At 43.8% G+C, this 16,639-nt stretch overlaps 1 protein-coding gene across 4 annotated transcripts in view; it reads right to left on the bottom strand.

The window, feature by feature from the left end:
* Positions 1 to 13,065, bottom strand: part of MEN1 (menin 1) — a 58,250-nt gene extending 45,185 nt beyond the window's left edge. The window contains exons 1-3 of one of the 4 annotated variants that reach the window (XM_030217781.1): positions 13,018 to 13,065; positions 5,680 to 6,147; positions 5,106 to 5,314 (exon numbers count right to left, since the gene is read on the bottom strand). In XM_030217781.1, coding sequence (XP_030073641.1) covers positions 5,106 to 5,314; positions 5,680 to 6,121 — 651 coding nt within the window. In that variant the 5' untranslated portion in view covers positions 6,122 to 6,147; positions 13,018 to 13,065. Of the gene's footprint in view, positions 1 to 5,105; positions 5,315 to 5,679; positions 6,148 to 9,297; positions 9,325 to 10,645; positions 10,920 to 13,007 lie in introns of those variants that run through there. The other 3 variants (XM_030217783.1, XM_030217782.1, XM_030217784.1) reach the window with 3 other exon arrangements.
* Between the last annotated feature and the right edge of the window lie 3,574 nt (positions 13,066 to 16,639).

Below are 16,639 nucleotides of genomic sequence, written 5' to 3'. Positions count from 1 at the left end.
GAAGGAGCCGCGCGGGAAGAACGGCGCTTAACTTTAGCCGCTTGTGCCGTCGCCCAAATTAAGGGCGTTCATGGCATTAATGTCTCCAACCTCAAGGGCGGCCCACGAAGAAGCCGTCCGAGCCGCGTGGCCGGCCAAGATGGCGGAGGCGAGGAGCGGGGGATGGGCGTTTATGGCGGGAAAAAACCGCCACGCCGGAGGAACGACCGGGACATTCATCGGTCACTAAACTGTCACCCATCAAGGGCGAATCAGGTTGTAAAACCCCCGCATCCCCTCTAGAAGCGCTCCAGCGATCCGGGGAGCGACCCTTTGCGCCCTCGCCCTCCGACGCCATATGCCACGAGGAGAAGAATCGGGGAACCCCCTGCCCGCTATAAAAAGGTAAAATTACCTGCTTGCCGCTCCGAGCTGTAACGAACTGGTGTCCCAGTGAGTAGCTGCAATGAACGTTTAAAGAAACGTCGAATTAAACGCCTTTAAAGACGTTTAAAATTTTTTTTTTTTTTAAACGGAGCCAGCGGGAGGGGGGAGAAAAGGAGGGACCTGGCACCACCAGGTTTGCACTTGCTCAAAAGAGCCCTCAACCCCAGGCCTCAACAAAACCTAAGGATTAGGCTTGGAGGCCTAGCCAGAGCTGCTGCTGTGTGTGACCACCACCTGCTGAGATAGAGAACATACTGAGGAGTTTCCGGCAGCACATGACCACATATAGGGAGGCAAAAGTTTGCTCTCTATCTCCACCTGCTGGTAGATGGACACAACCCACCAGTCTATGGATTGATCAGCTTGATGATATGGAAATTACTTTTTAAGCTGTACTTTTCTTTCCCTTTGTTTCCTGTTATGATTGGTTATTTTTCCGAGGTAATTAATGTTGTGTTAGGCATCATTTTTGTTGATTTTATTTTTGTTCTGTTTTTATATTCATTATTTATATTGCCTCCACATTGTAAACCACCATGATGAACGTTTTTTTTTATTTTATTTTGAATGCCAGTATATCAACTAATACAAATTAAAAAATGATGGTTCATCTTCATGGTCCTTCAGCAAATACAGCAGGATCAAGAAAAGCATCCTTGCCCCTACAGTTTTGAGATATTCTATGTGCTTCTGTTCAAGCCTGCCTTTGGACCAACAGCTGAGAGCATATACCTATAAACAACACCTGAAGGGAAACTGTCCAACCTCTCACACCCCAAGGTGAAAATCAAGCTGCATAAAGCTATGTCAGAGGCTATTTGCCAATAATACTGCTGTCACAAATCACACTGAAGCACAACGGCTCCAGTGTCTCATGTAGCATCCTTCCCATTCCTGTCGGGACCTCAGCTCACCATTAATTAGAAGATAAAAGTGATGGGGGCAAGCTGATGACAAGTCATCAATGAGGTCACATACTTGTGACCCACCACCAAAGATAGCCTTTCATTTGATGCAGACAGGTAAAGCTGTCACCACTGTCTAGGCTTATAGAGACCCTGGAAAAATAAAACTGAGTTACAAGGCAGGAAATCATGCAGACTTTGATAACTATGACAAAGAAAGGGTTACTAAAGAAGGGATGAGATGACCCAATTGGTATAGCTGACTATGAAATGTACTGCATTCCAAGTTTACTATGGGAGTTCATCACCTAAGCTAAAAAGTCCTAAAAGTAATTTGCCTTATCCGTAAAACTTTGAATCTTTTTAATAACCTTTGGAGGAATTAGATTAAAAAAAAAAAAAAAAAAACTTCTCAAACATGTCCTGAGGAGCCCACAGCCAGTCATGTATTCAGGGTATCTACAATATGCAAGGGATACATTTGATTATATTGGAAATCCAGTGGCATCCTCAGTACACCTTTGGGAATCCTCGAGATTGTAAAGTGTTAAAATGCAAATAGAGCCACTTTGTTCCAAAATCTTCACCCTATAAATTGATTTTTAAAAAAATTGTGGGGTCCTCTATGATATGGGACATACCAACTGCATCATATCATTGCATTACATAATTCACAACAAGTTACAGAACAATAATCAAGCAAGAATGTATAAGCAAAGCTGATTAATAAAGAAATAACCTGATGAGTTTATAAACAACTTTCTACCACCCACTCCTCTCTTCTTCAACATTTACCCTACAGGAATACAACTATGACAACCCATTGTCTGAACACTTATGACTCCAGGCCATCTATGTAAAGTAGAAATTGGAAATAAAAACTTCCCTACCCACCCAATCACTCCCAGCAGAGAACCCCTACACAGCCCAACATGAAATGGCAAACTAGGTCATGGTACATTTCGGAAATTATTCAACACCATGGAGTTGAACGGGTAGATGTGAAGTGTCTGTTTATGCTTTCCCAAAATACTAAGACTAGGGGGCATGCGACGAAGCTACAAAGTAGTAAATTTAAAACGAATCGGAGAAAATGTTTCTTCACTCAATGTGTAATTAAACTTTGGAATTCGTTGCCGGAGAATGTGGTAAAGGTGGTTAGCTTAGCACAGTTTTAAAAAGGTTGGACAGCTTCCTAGAGGAAAAGTCCATAGACCATTATTAAACTGGACTTGGGGAAAATCCATTATTTCTGGGATAAGCAGTATAAAATGTTTAGTAATTTTTTGGGATCTTGCCAGGTATTTGTGACTTGGATTGGCCATTGTTGGAAACAGGATGCTGGGCTTGATGGGCTTTGATCTGTCCCAGTATGGCAATACTTATGTACTTCTAGCTTTATGTGAAATAGCTTACAAGAAAAGAATATTCATTGGCCAAAAATAATCCCCAAATATCTATGAATTGCCTTCCAAAAGGCCTGTATACCACTACGTTTCTAAAAGGCATGAAGAAAAGTGTTCTCTACCGCTCTACCGCTGACATTTAGGACATTGTGCATTGACCACCCACCCCACTCTAGAGCCCTGCAACTGTGACATATGCTCTATGAAGTATTCAAAATTGTCTCTCCTAGAGCTCAGTGCTAAAAACCTGCTTCGAAATTTAGGAAAGTCCATCCCCCCTACTCCAGGCCTCCACTAGAGGACAAAACTCTCACAGAGGGCTAAGAGAAACCAAAGCTTTATGAAGCCCAGAGACTGAAACTTGTCCAAAAACATCTCCTTTAAAAAAAAAAAAAAAAAAAAACCTCCAACTTTCCGCCTTAAACCTGTTTGTAATGCTCGTAAAGTAATGGTGTAACTGCATATAGGCAAAATAATTCCTCTGAGTTAAGTAAAAATCTTTGTTGTAGATCTGGAAAGGAGTAAAACCGATCTTCCTCATTAAATAGGAATCAAACTGTTTGAACATCTAAGTCAGATCATCTACTGAAAAGGGTGTTTATCCATTCCTGGCATAAAATTAGCATTACCTTTACATGGCAGCATATTACTTATGTTGGGGTTTTGATTCTAAAAATGCAAAAACTCTCTCCATACACTTCTTAGGGGTTGCAACAAGATGCTATTACGGCAAGTCGTGGGCAAACTCCCAGACCGGGCCTGGAGAAGAAAATTCAGGTGCCAAGGGGCAGAAAATGCCTGTCCCATTTTATTGGTGTAAATTGATCAGATTCTAATACTCAATCCTAAATGTGTCGCAATAAGCAAGCTTGATTATACCTTTTGAGAAAGGGCAGACCAACCCCCCCCCCCCCCACCCCCCGTGACCAGTTATCATACACATTTTAGATACTCCCCCCCAAGGAATTTTCTGCACATTTTATTTAACAATAGTAGTTTTTTTCATAAAAGGGAAAGGGAATGGGACTTGAACCACCTTTCTGTGGTTTTTGCAGCTACATTCAAAGTGGTTTACATATCATATACATACTAGTGGAATCATGCCCGTTTCCTCAACAATGAAACGGGCCCTAGGAAGGCTGTCATGTAAGCTTTTTTTTCTCTCTCCCCTGCCCTCCTCTCCAGGTCCAGCAATTCTTCCCTACCCCCACATGTCCAGTGATTCTCCTCTTCCCTGCCCTCCCATCCATGTCCCGCGATTCTCTCCTCTACCGTCCTCCCATCCCATCCATCAATCCTCTGCCCTGCCCTCCCCTCCCTCCCTCCCCTCGATGTCCCACAATTCTCTCCTCCCCTCGATTTGTACCTGAACATTCTCTGGCTGGCTGGCGCTGGCTTCCGTTCCGTTCGTTAACATCCCTCCTGACGTCAGCTCGCCTCCAGAGTTCCCTTCCCTCTCACTGTTCCGCCCTCTGACGTAATTAAGTCTTGACGCGCGGGCGGGACAGTGAGGGGGAAGGGAACGCTGGTGGCTGGCTGACGTCAGGAGATGTTACGAACCCAGGCAGCCAGACACGGAATGTTGGAGGTGCAAATTATTATTTGTACTTGTGGCAATGTAGGATTAAGTGACTTGCCCAGAGCCACAAGGAGCTGCAGTGAACAGTTCCCCAGGATCAAAGTCCACTGCACTAACCACTAGGCTACTCCTCAAAAGATTGGCCAACGAGGGAAAAGCACCACTTTAAACTGATCCTATTCAATAACGATAAAGATAGTTGACTATTTTTCTTGTCTCCATAGACAACAATATTCCAAGATACCGGAAAGATCTACCAGCCCACTTCAATAGAAAAGGTTCTCGCCAGCCTAATCTTTGTCTCTCTTCCCTCGGCATAGCTTCAGATTTCTCCAGCTTTAACTTAAATCCCGAGAAATCCCCATTCTAATAAGGCACTGACTGAGATGGACGGGTTCACCACATGTGCCAATAAGTCGTCAGCAAATGCTGCTACTTTAAAAGTACCCTTACCTAATGTAAATCCCCGTATATTAGCGTTTCTCTAGATATCTCGAATTAAAGAATCCAAAGTAAGAACAAACAACAGGGCTAAAAGTAACATCCCTGTTTGGTGCCACATTATATAGGGAAGGGGGTTGAGAGTAGACCATTCATCCATACACGGGCCTGGGGGGGGGCATTATTATAAAGCCTGTGCTGCAGCTTGAAAGAATCCACTTATGCCGTATGTGTCCAAAAACACAAACAAAAAGTACCACACCACCCGGTTGAAAGCCTTTTCAGATGAATAATTTTTTTTTTAAATGTAGTAGTTTTCCTGGTATGTTCTCTGGTGCTTCTCCTCACCCGCTCAGCCACACCAGCATCAACAGTCTGACCACGCCTGTCTTCATTGCCTTTCCCATGCCAAGTGACTTCTGCTGTCTGCTCCCCTTCTGCACCAAAGACCACCCAGGCATGGTCTTCTGAAAGTGCAAGGTGGACATCTGGGAGGCCAAGAACCTGGCAGGCTGCCACCACAGCAAAAGCCACGCCTGAGCTGTCCAACTTAGTGCCTGAAGTAAAAATACAAAAGAAGAACAGAAAATCAGATGTCAAAAATTAAAAATCAGTTTTAATGTATTTTTGTAATATTCTTTTGATTTCTATTTATTACTTTATCTTGTGTTTGTAATCCACCTTGCAAATGTTCAATTGAAGTGAAAAGTCAGAAACTAAGTTTTAAATTAAATTAATAGAAATAGACAGGGCTACAGTAAGAACAGTGAAAATATCTTGCCAGATAAAAAGGAGGAAGAAAAGAAGCCTTGCAGTGGAAAGATCGCTAACCAAGAAACAATGAAAAAAAAAAATCAGGAGATGGATGAATGGACTGGTATTGGAAAAAGGTTGTGGGTGGACGGGTGGGGGAGGGACATGCCTGTGATGAAGCTAAAGAGTGATTGGATGTGGGCTCTGTCCTTGAAGTAGGACCGGCTCAGGCTATTCCAGATGATGTCCGAAACCCGCTTCACTAGCTCTCTGCTGGAGGCGCCCCCCACCCGTGGGTAGAGCGATAAGTCCACAGCACCCCGGATCTGTGCTGTAAAGCGAGCGTACAGCGCCTCCAAGATAGACAGATCCAGCACAGGGAAGTAGGTGGGACAGGCAGTGTCGGGGCCTGGAATGGTCTCAAAGGTCACTCCTGGTACATTGGTGGGTAAGACACGGTTGACAGCCAGGAAGTGCTCCATGAAGCCCAGCACCAGTGACAGTAATGCCAGATCCGGTTCACCCCGTCGCAGCTCTGCCTCAAAGAGCTGCACCACCCCCTCCAGGGAGCGGAGAGGAAAGAATTCTTTCTGCGCAGAACTGAGTCCCATGTCTCCTCTTCACCACTGCCAGGGACCTATGGAGACCAACAAGAACACATGCCATTCTCATGAGGGAAGGAGCAACGATTATGTGTAATATTAGACAACTCTTAACTCATTATAAATAATCCATCATCCTCCCTTTTATCAGGCAATCTTGTACAGACTCTCCTTATCATTTCTAATCTAGCTCTTATTAGGGAGCTTCCAGGCACAGATTATGAGTATTTCTATCCCTCTCCTCCCCTGTTTTGTTTCCATGAGATGCCCATCCTATGTATTATTGCCAAGAGACCCCAGCACTCCCTAATGGCTGGAAGCAGAGATGCACTTCTCCAAGAGCTACTTTATCCCTGAGCACAAGAGGTGCAGGAAGAAAAGCGTCAGCCTCATAGGAAACCATAGGGATAACATTAAATATCACTGTGCACAGGAAAGCACAGAGGCTTAAAGCAAACACAGAAGATTTGTTCAAATTCTGCCCCCTTCTCCTCCCAGCCTGGGTTGAATGCCAGTCACTTGGAGTGCTCCTGCTACACTTCAAGCACTGTCCTGGCTTCCGGGGCCTGCTGGGAGTTGTAGTTTCTCCCCCAGTGTTTGGTGGCGCATCCCAAACAGTGAGATTCACCACCACAGTGAGTGAGGATTTCTAGCAATGCATCTAGGGTATACATTTGGAAAGATTGGCATTGTTTTGCTTTCTAAATACTGCTGAAGCTAAAGGACATTGCTTCTCAACCTTTTTTTCAGTCAGAACACACCATAGGTGGCACACTGCATACATGACCCTCACAGACGGTCTGACACAGTTCATCAGTTCTTATGAATCAAATGTAAACATGGTCTGCTGTTCTGTTTTACAAAATATAAATAAAATTGGAAAAAAAATGTAAACATGATCTGCATCCACAAAAATCTAACCTCCACCCAACAGGTCATTTCTCTATGTAAGTCAACATTCAAAAAACATATTCTGATTTTCATGTTATCTGAAGTAGAGAGGTGTGGTAGCCGTGTTAGTCCACTCTTAAAGGTTATCAATAGAAATCAAACAAAATAAAACATGGAAAAGAAAATAAGATGATACCTTTTTTATTGGACATAACTTAATACATTTCTTGATTAGCTTTCGAAGGTTCCGATCTGACGAAGGGCAACCTTCGAAAGCTAATCAAGAAATGTATTAAGTTATGTCCAATAAAAAAGTTATCATCTTATTTTCTTTTACATGTTTTATTTTGTTTGATTTCTATTGATAACATGTTATCTGAGCAATAGCAACATAAATCTCTCCACTACCAGGCGCATTGTGAAATAGCACAAACTCTGGGAAAAAAAAATCTTAACTCAACATACATGTTGCAAACCAATTCTTTGATTCTAACGTGAACCCTACCTAACAGGCAGCAATATAAATATTACATGGAGCCCTAGAACACCTATACACCTACTACTGGTAAAACAGAACAAGTGGAACTGCTACAGAGTTCTACACAGAAACTACATACAAACAGAATACTACATCCTGGTCACAAGCAAAACACAGACAAACCCTCACTAAATACAGAATAAGGTTCACTTTATTCTTATATTCCACAAAATCATAATAACTTTCTAAGCAGTTTACAATGAAACAAAAATAAAAAAGGGGGACACAATTATCAAGGAAAAACAAAGACAGAAAGAGAAGGATATGAAAAGAACAAAAGAAAAATGCAAGAGTATTATACAATCTCAAATTAGGGAAAAAGGCACTGGGGGCATTGCTGCAGGATGTGCCTTGAGTTCCTGTCTACCTGATATCCATGAATGAAATTGAATCAGGAATTAAGTCCGACCCCTGAAGACACTAATGATGTGAAACACAGACTGTGTAGAGTGTGGGATAATTGCGAGACAAAGGGTTTGACTTGTGAAGATTTGTCGAATGGGTCCAGACATTTCAACTTGATGACTGCTGTGTTGGGGAGAAGCTCACTGCTACCTAGGTGTTAATGTTGTGATTGAGAATACATTTCAGTGACAGCACCTTTGGACTGATAGATATTTTTTTTTATTACATTTGTACCCCGCGCTTTCCCACTCATGGCAGGCTCAATGCGGCTTACATGGGGCAATGGAGGGTTAAGTGACTTGCCCAGAGTCACAAGGAGCTGCCTGTGCCTGAAGTGGAAATTGAACTTAGTTCCTTAGTTCCCCAGGACCAAAGTCCACCACCCTAACCACTAGGCCACTCCTCCACTACTTCCATACTTCCATTGGTAAAAGATCCTCTCTAAAATTGCCTCTCTATTGTAAACTTGTTACCTTGCCTGTATTAGAAATAAACATTTTCTTTTTAAAGTTAACTATCTGGCCTTTATATTGGGAAAAGCACATGTCCTCACATGTGCAAGCTCCAAATGCTTTAAGCACATGTTCCTAAACGTACAACGCAGGTTAATGTAATTAATTCAAATTTAGTGTATTTACTTCCACTTTTCCTTACATATGCTTATCTTATTGCCTTATAGGTAATTGGGAATAATAAAACAGAATAGAATCAAAATATATCTTAAAACTTAGAAATATAGCACATGTTGCGACCACATGCTCTGAGCGATCCCCTCTATTCTTAAATATCATTTTGGAACTGTAACATTTTTAATGGTCTACCAATGGTGGAAGGAGTCAAAACCTTACTTGAGAAATGAATGGAAGGGAGCCTCTATGAGAGAACTTTTGAACTGCAGTAAGAGGCTAACAGCGGGGTAGTAGATGAGGATTTGCTGCTATAATTGTACTGTAGTAGGAAGGCATTTTCATTGTATTAGGTAGGACACATTGACATGTTTGGATGTGTGGGTGTTTACTACTACTACTACTACTAATCATTTCTATAGCGCTACTAGACGTACGCAGCGCTGTTTATAGCTGATTTACCTTTGTAATGTGATTTAAAAAATGTTTTTGATATATAAAAACTTTTGTTTTGAGATAGTAAAGTGCAATTCAGTGATAGTTGTTGACTGATTTATAAGTGAGATACAATTAATACCTATAAGAGCTTTTACCCAGTGTTGTGATTTGTGTAAGAAATAAAAACAGAAATGCATTTCCTCTTGTACTGAACACAGTACAAACACATCCGTGAAGTTCATTTCCCAAAGCTAACAATAAATTCAAAATAAAACACTTTTTTCTACCTGTGTTGTCTGGGCATTTTATTTGCCAATAATGATGGTCCCAGGTTTTTATTTTTTCTGCTTTCCTGTCTTCTGCTTTCTTTCCAGTGACTGCTTTCCATTTGTCCTTTCTCCTCTTTGCATCTGTCTTTGACATACTGATCTTTCCCTTTTAGTTTTCTCTTTCTCTCTTTTCTGTCTCTCACATTTCACCCTCTTTCTCACTTCCAGTCCTCCATCTCCTTTTTACTTTTCAGCTACAGCATCACCTTTCCATCTCCTTCTCTCACCCTCTTGCTCTCCTCCTTTCCCAGCCCATTTACTCCCCATTACCACATTCCTACCCTCTCCTTTGAATATTTCCTCCTCTGGTTCATCTCTTTGACACTCCCCTATGACCTCTCCTTACTACTACTACTATTATTTAGCATTTTTATAGCGCTACAAGGCGTACGCAGCGCTGCACAAACATAGAAGAAAGACAGTCCTTGCTCAAAGAGCTTACAATCTAATAGACAAAAATAAAGTAAGCAAATCAAATCAATTAATGTGTACAGGAAGGAGGAGAGGAGGGTAGGTGGAGGCGAGTGGTTACAAGTGGTTACGAGTCAAAAGCAATGTTAAAGAGGTGGGCTTTCAGTCTAGATTCCACCATTCCCAGCATCTCCCCTCCCTTCACCCTTGTAGCCTAGCATTTCCTCTTCTCTCCCAGTCCTTCTCTCCCTCTCCCTTATAGTCTGACACCTCCCTGTTCATTCTCCTTCACACCCCAGCGTCTCCATGTCCCATCTATCTTCCTTCCTGCCCCCCATAGTCCAGCATCTCTTTTTCTCTCCATTCTTTCCCCCCTCTCCATGGTCCAGCATTTTTCTTTCTCTGCCCCTCCCACCATGGTCCAGCATCTCTCTTTCTCTACCCCTCCCCTTTCCTCTTCTCTTACGGCATCTCTCCTTTATTAGAATTTAATACACCACTCAACTAACTAGCAGACTTGTGCGGTGTACATAAAATGATAGAAATCAAAATTAAAAGTGAGAAAATAACTCCATTTTTAGACTGGAAAGATGTACTTCCTATGGTCCCTATATCTATCAATGATCCAGCATACCTCCTTCTCTTCCCACTTGCCCCCATGATCCAGCATTTCTCTTTCTCTGCCCCTCCCCTCCCCTGATCCAGCATCTCTCCTCTCCCCCTTACCCCTATGGTTCCTATACATCTCTCTAAATGGTCCGGCATCCCTCCTTTTCTGCTCCCTTTCCCCAAGGTGGCACATCATCTCTCCTGTCTCCCCACTTTCCTCCATGGGCCAGCATCTTTCCCTCTCTTTTGACTTCCTCCCCGCCCCCACCCTTCTTCCCCATTCTACCTTTCAATTTATCTTTATTGTAAGAGGTCGCCTGCAGCTGCCATTTACACACGCCACCCATAACCGGCCTCGGAATGTTCCTCTGACGCAATTTCCTGTTTCCGGCGGGACGTGTCCAGCCGGTGCAGCTGGAGGCTCCGTATATAAATAGCTGCCATTTAAGGAAAGTAAAACGAGAGCAGAAGAGATGCTGGATCATGGATGGACAGGAAGAAAAATCTCAATTTTGGGTTTTTCTTAAAATAAGTTACATTAACTCAGAATGTATTGTATTACTACTACTACTTAACATTTCTAGAGAACTACTAGGGTTACGCAGCGCTGTACAAAATAAACAAAGAAGGACGGTCCCTGCTCAAAGGAGCTTACAATCTAAAGAACGAAATGTCAAGTTGGGGCAGTCTAGCTTTCCTGGGTAGAGGTGTAGAGGTTAGTTGCCGAAAGCAACATTGAAGAGGTGGGCTTTAAGCTGAGATTTGAAGATGGGCAGGGAGGGGGCCTGGCGTATGGGCTCGGGGAGTTTGTTCCACGCGTTGGGTGAGGCGAGGCAGAAAGGGCGGAGCCTGGAGTTGGCGGTGGTGGAGAAGGGTACTGAAAGGAGGGATTTGTCTTGAGAGCGGAGGTTACGGGTAGGAACGTAAGGGGAGATGAGGGTTGAGAGGTAAGGAGGGGCTGCAGATCTACATTTGTAGGTTAGTAGCAGAAGCTTGAATTGAATGCGGTACCTGATCGGAAGCCAATGAAGTGACTTGAGGAGAGGGGTGATATGAGTGTATCGGTTCAGGTGGAATATAAGACGTGCAGCAGAGTTCTGAACGGACTGAAGGGGGGATAGGTGGCTAAGTGGGAGACCAGTGAGGAGTAGGTTGCAGTAGTCAATGTGAGAGGTAACGAGAGCGTGGATGAGAGTACGGGTGGTGTGCTCAGAGAGGAAAGGGCGGATTTTGCTAATGTTATAGAGGAAGAAGCTACAGGTCTTGGCTATCTGCTGGATATGCGCAGAGAAGGAGAGGGAGGAGTCGAAGATGAAACCGAGGTTGCGGGCAGATGAGGGTGTTATCAACCGAAATAGAGAGTGGAGGTAGAGGAGAAGTGGGTTTGGGTGGGAAGACAAGAAGTTCAGTCTTGGTTATACTATCTGGTTATACTGCTGAAAATGTACTGTTTCTTTTCAGTTAATTACTACTACTACTACTATTTAGCATTTCTATAGCGCTACAAGGCGTACGCAGCGCTGCACAAACATAGAAGAAAGACAGTCCCTGCTCAAAGAGCTTACAATCTAATAGACAAAAAATAAAGTAAGCAAATTAAATCAATTAATGTGTACGGGAAGGAAGAGACAAGGGTAGGTGGAGGCGAGTGGTTACAAGTGGTTACGAGTCAAAAGCAATGTTAAAGAGGTGGGCTTTCAGTCTAGATTTAAAGGTGGCCAAGGATGGGGCAAGACATAGGGGCTCAGGAAGTTTATTCCAGGCGTAGGGTGCAGCGAGACAGAAGGCGCGAAGTCTGGCAGTAGTGGAGAAGGGAACAGATAAGAAGGATTTATCCATGGAGCGGAGTGCACGGGAAGGGGTGTAGGGAAGGACGAGTGTGGAGAGATACTGGGGAGCAGCAGAGTGAGTAATTTATAGGTTAGTAGAAGAAGTTTGAACAGGATGCGAAAACGGATAGGGAGCCAATGAAGCGACTTGAGGAGAGGGGTAGTATTAATAAAGCGACCCTGGCGGAAGACGAGAGGGGCAGCAGAGTTTTGAACCGACTGGAGAGGGGACAGGTGACTAAGTGGGAGGCCAGCAAGAAGCAGATTGCAGTAATCCAAACGAGAAGTGACAAGGGTGTTGATGAGGGTTTTGGTAGAGTGCTCGGAAAGAAAGGGGCGGATTTTACGGATGTTGTAAAGAAAGAAACGACAGGTCTTGGCAATCTGCTGGATATGGATATTACACAACTAGCCGTTAAGCCCATTAAAACGGGCGAGTATTGGTATGTTCTATTTTGATGTCTAACTCCCTCCCAGCTGCGAGCCCCCCCCAGCTCCAAGGCCATCTGCCCCTCCCTGCCAGCTCCAAGGCCCCCCTCCTTCTGACCTCCTATGTCCAGCATCCTCCCTGCCAGCTCCAAGGCCCTCTGTCCCTCCCTCCCAGTTGTAAGGCCTCCCTCCTCCCAGCTACAACTTCAAGGCCCCAGTCCCTCCCCCTTCCCCTCCCAGTTCCAAGGCCCCATTCCCTCCCTCCCTCCTAGCTTCAAGGCCGTCCGTCCGTCCCTCCCATGTCCAGCATTTCTCCTGCCCCCCCCCCCAAAGGTCGCCGCTACCGCCCCCCCTCCTCGGGCCCTCTCCTCTCCATTAAACGTTACGTACAGCGCCTCACCTCCGAAACCGCAGCACGCAGATCGCCTCCCGTCGGCCTCGGCCTTCCTTCCCTGCCTGTGTCCCGCCCTCGTGTGACGTAACGTCGGCGAGGCCGGGAGTCGCGGGACACAGGCCGCCTCCGACGGGAGCTGATCTGGCTGCTGCGCTTTCGGCGCTGTAAGTTAAATGGAGGAGAGGAGAGGAGAGGAGAGGGCCCGGGTGGGGGAAGCGGACCACTCCTGAACCCTTAGAGAATGGCACAGGGACAAAGTTGTCCCCTGTCCCATCCCCTTGTCATTCACTAATTTGACGGCTCTCTTTCTGCTCATTTGGATACAAAGTCTCCCCGTCTTAAAAGACTGCCCTAGAGTTTTCTAATTGGGTACCTAAGTGGGATGTAGCCAGGGAAGTTCTGGAATGAAAGGGTATTTTGCCACTTTTCTGCTGCTGCTTCATCAACAAGAATAAACTAGCAGTCAGACAAGAAGGGCCTTACTGAAGAACCACCCAGGACCTCAGCACAAAGTAAAGGGAGAGCTCTCAAAGAAGAGAGAAAGTGTTTCTTTGCCTCTTTTCTGCTAGCAAGCACCTAAGCTGACACTGCTTCTTTCAAAAGACAACTGAAGTGTCATCTGTTTAGACCGTCATGTGGATCGTCTATAGATTACAAGATTGTCAGGATCAGTATAGCAATAGTGTATAGGTTACTACTAAGATCAGTCTTAAGTTTTTTTTATTTTGGGATAATGAGAATTCTGTTTTGTTCTAGTTTGATTTTATTGTTTATATTTTACTGTGTTTGTTAGCATTTGATTATGTACATTGTACGCTTGCTTTCTGAAAGGAGGATTATAAATATATAAACCTTAACCTTGGGGCCAGGCCCAAATACCACTGAGGTTTTAAAAGGAAAAGAGATATACCTCTGAAAGAAGAATGGGGCAAGGCCTATATTCCTGCTCAGTAGGAGCCTGAGCTCATACCAGGAAGAGAGCTGCATTGTCTGTGGAAGGATATGCTGTTGAACCTTCCACAGATTTTCAATAGTACTCAAGTGGGGGTGGGGGTGGGCTGTGAAGGCCATTCTAAAACCTTCGTCTTTCTTTCCTGTAGGTACCAGGTTTGTTCAACTTATTGTCATGCTGAAGTATCCAACCTCTTTTCAGTTTCTTCACTGATTAGGGGGGCAGTAACGTCCAGGATGTGTTCATATTAGTTAAAATCTGCCACACAAACCCAAAACAGAATAGATTCACCCCCTTGCAACTTCTTCAAATACTTCAGTAGTTTTTTTTCCACAAATGTATTTTATTTATTTACAGTTGCTTGATATACTGCCGTTGGCCAACAAAGTAGCTTCTACGCAGTGTACAATCTAATTAAAGAACAAAAAAGATAAACAGAAGAAGAGGGGGATTATGAGGTTGTATGAAAAGTTTCCTGAAAGAGCCATGTTTTGATTAGGCTTTTGAATTTAGTATAGGAAGTTCCAGAATTTAGAGCCCATGTAGAAGAAAGCAGTGTCTTGGCATGCATTCAAGTGCAAACTGTTCAGCTTTCATTTTTAGCAGTCCAAAATGTTTCAGGCTTATCAAATTTGTCTTTTGCATATTTTAGACAATGCTTTTGTTGGAAGGCAACTGTTTCTTTCACAACTCTTGCATGCAGGTCCCCGTTGTGTAAGTTAGTGGTTCACAGACTGCACGAAAACTGACTAGATCTGAATAAAAGAACCCATTGGTCACGACAAATGACCTGCTAAAACGTTTAGCTGACAGTGGAACAGTTGTCCACAACATAGCACTAACTTACACCAGCGACTAGCTCACACCAGTGGTTCCCAAATCAGTTCTGGGGGCTCCCCAGCCTGTCAGGTTTTCAGGATATCCCCAATGATTGTTCATGAGAGAGATAATGCGTACAGTGAAGGTGGTGCATGCAGATCCCATCTCTGTCTGTCTTCAAATCTAAGCTAAAAGCCCACCTTTTTGATGCTGCTTTTAACTCCTAACCCTTGTTCACTTGTTCAGAACCCTTATTTTATCATCCTCACTTTAATATTCCCTTATCTCTTGTTTGTCCTGTTTGTCTGTCCTAATTAGATTGTAAGCTCTGTTGAGCAGGGACTGTCTCTTCATGTTCAAGTGTACAGTGCTGCGTACGTCTAGTAGCGCTATAGAAATGATAAGTAGTAGTATTAGATATCCTGAAAACCTGACTAGCTACAGAGCCCCCAGGACCAATTTGGGAACCACTGGTCTAAGTTAACGCTATATTGTGGACAACTTTTCCAGTGTTAGCTAAACCTTTAGCAGGTCAATTATAGTAATCTGTGGGTTCTTTTATTCAGATGTATTCCGTTTTCGTGCAGTTCTATCAGATAATTTTCTTGGTCTTTCACATTGTGCCTCAACTTCAACAGTTCTATGCAACTTCCATTTCTTAGTAATTGTTGACCGGAAGCATTTAGAGATTTTTTTTTATAGCCTTCCCCTGCTTTATAACTGTAAATTGTCTTATTTAAGCATTTAGCTTGCACCTTTTGTCCAAGACGAGTTACATTCGGGTATTTTCCCTGTCCCTAGTGGGCTCACAGTCTACATTTGTACCTGGGGTTTTAGTGGGTTAAAGTCTTCGGGCTGAGACATCTTTTAAGAAGTTTAAGACTGCTATTAAAACCTGGCTTTTTCAGCAGGCTTTTCCCTGTGAATGTTAATTTTTCTAATGAGTTGGCGTTCACTGTAATCATTGTAACCATTACCTGTGCATTTTCCCCCCTTTTTCCTTTCTACCTTCCCCTACCGTGTCTACCTCTCCCTTGTCTTCCATTGCTTAGGTTTGAATGTTCCCCTCTTTCCTATCACACATTGTAGTTCTTTTCTTTTTGTTGTTCTTTTATGTTTTTATTACATTGTAAACCACCCAGTTTTGCGAGTCAGCTTTGTGATATAGCAAGTTTTATGTTAAATCTTTTTTTATTAATAATAAAGAGACTCAAATACAAGCAGTACAAAACATTTTCAGAAACCCTTAACATTCCCAAACCCAGTTCCCCCCACCACCATGCCCATAGCACAGACTTAAGTACAGAACCAAACCTATCCCCCTCCTTTGCCTGTTCACTCCCTCCCTCCCGTAACCAAGGAGATCAAGCTCAAGCTCCCCTCCAGCGAGCCCGAAAGTCTGGGTTCTTTTGACCTCCCACAGCCACCAGAGGGGAAATGACACTAGAATACTTCCCACCCATATTCCCCCTCAAGATAAGTTTCAGTTACACAAGGTCACTATTTGAAAACAAATTAAGCCAAGGAGATAGTATAGTCATAACAAGAACCAAACTTACAATGAGGACAGGTATGGGCCCCAGAGCTTCAAAAATCGGGTTTTCCGGATCCAAGATGGCTGACTGGTCGTAGGTTGCCACACTCTGATTATTTCCTCTTTTTTACTCCGCTAAAATGCCAAAGCGTAGAGGGAAGTCTACAGCCAATGTTCCCCCAGGTCGACTAACCTGAACGCTGACTGGCATTCTCGATGCTTTTGTGCAGCGACCGGAGGTTTCGGGTGGGTCGGAGGGCAGCACGCTGACAGCGTCTGGAAAGAATGGAGGATCCGAGACGCCGTCTGTGCATGAAGTCACC

This window comes from Microcaecilia unicolor, chromosome 11 (genome assembly GCF_901765095.1).
Source record: "Microcaecilia unicolor chromosome 11, aMicUni1.1, whole genome shotgun sequence".
NCBI lineage: Eukaryota > Metazoa > Chordata > Amphibia > Gymnophiona > Siphonopidae > Microcaecilia > Microcaecilia unicolor.
The sequence above is the reverse complement of the archived record's forward strand: the minus strand, read 5'-3'. Positions and strand labels throughout refer to the sequence as shown.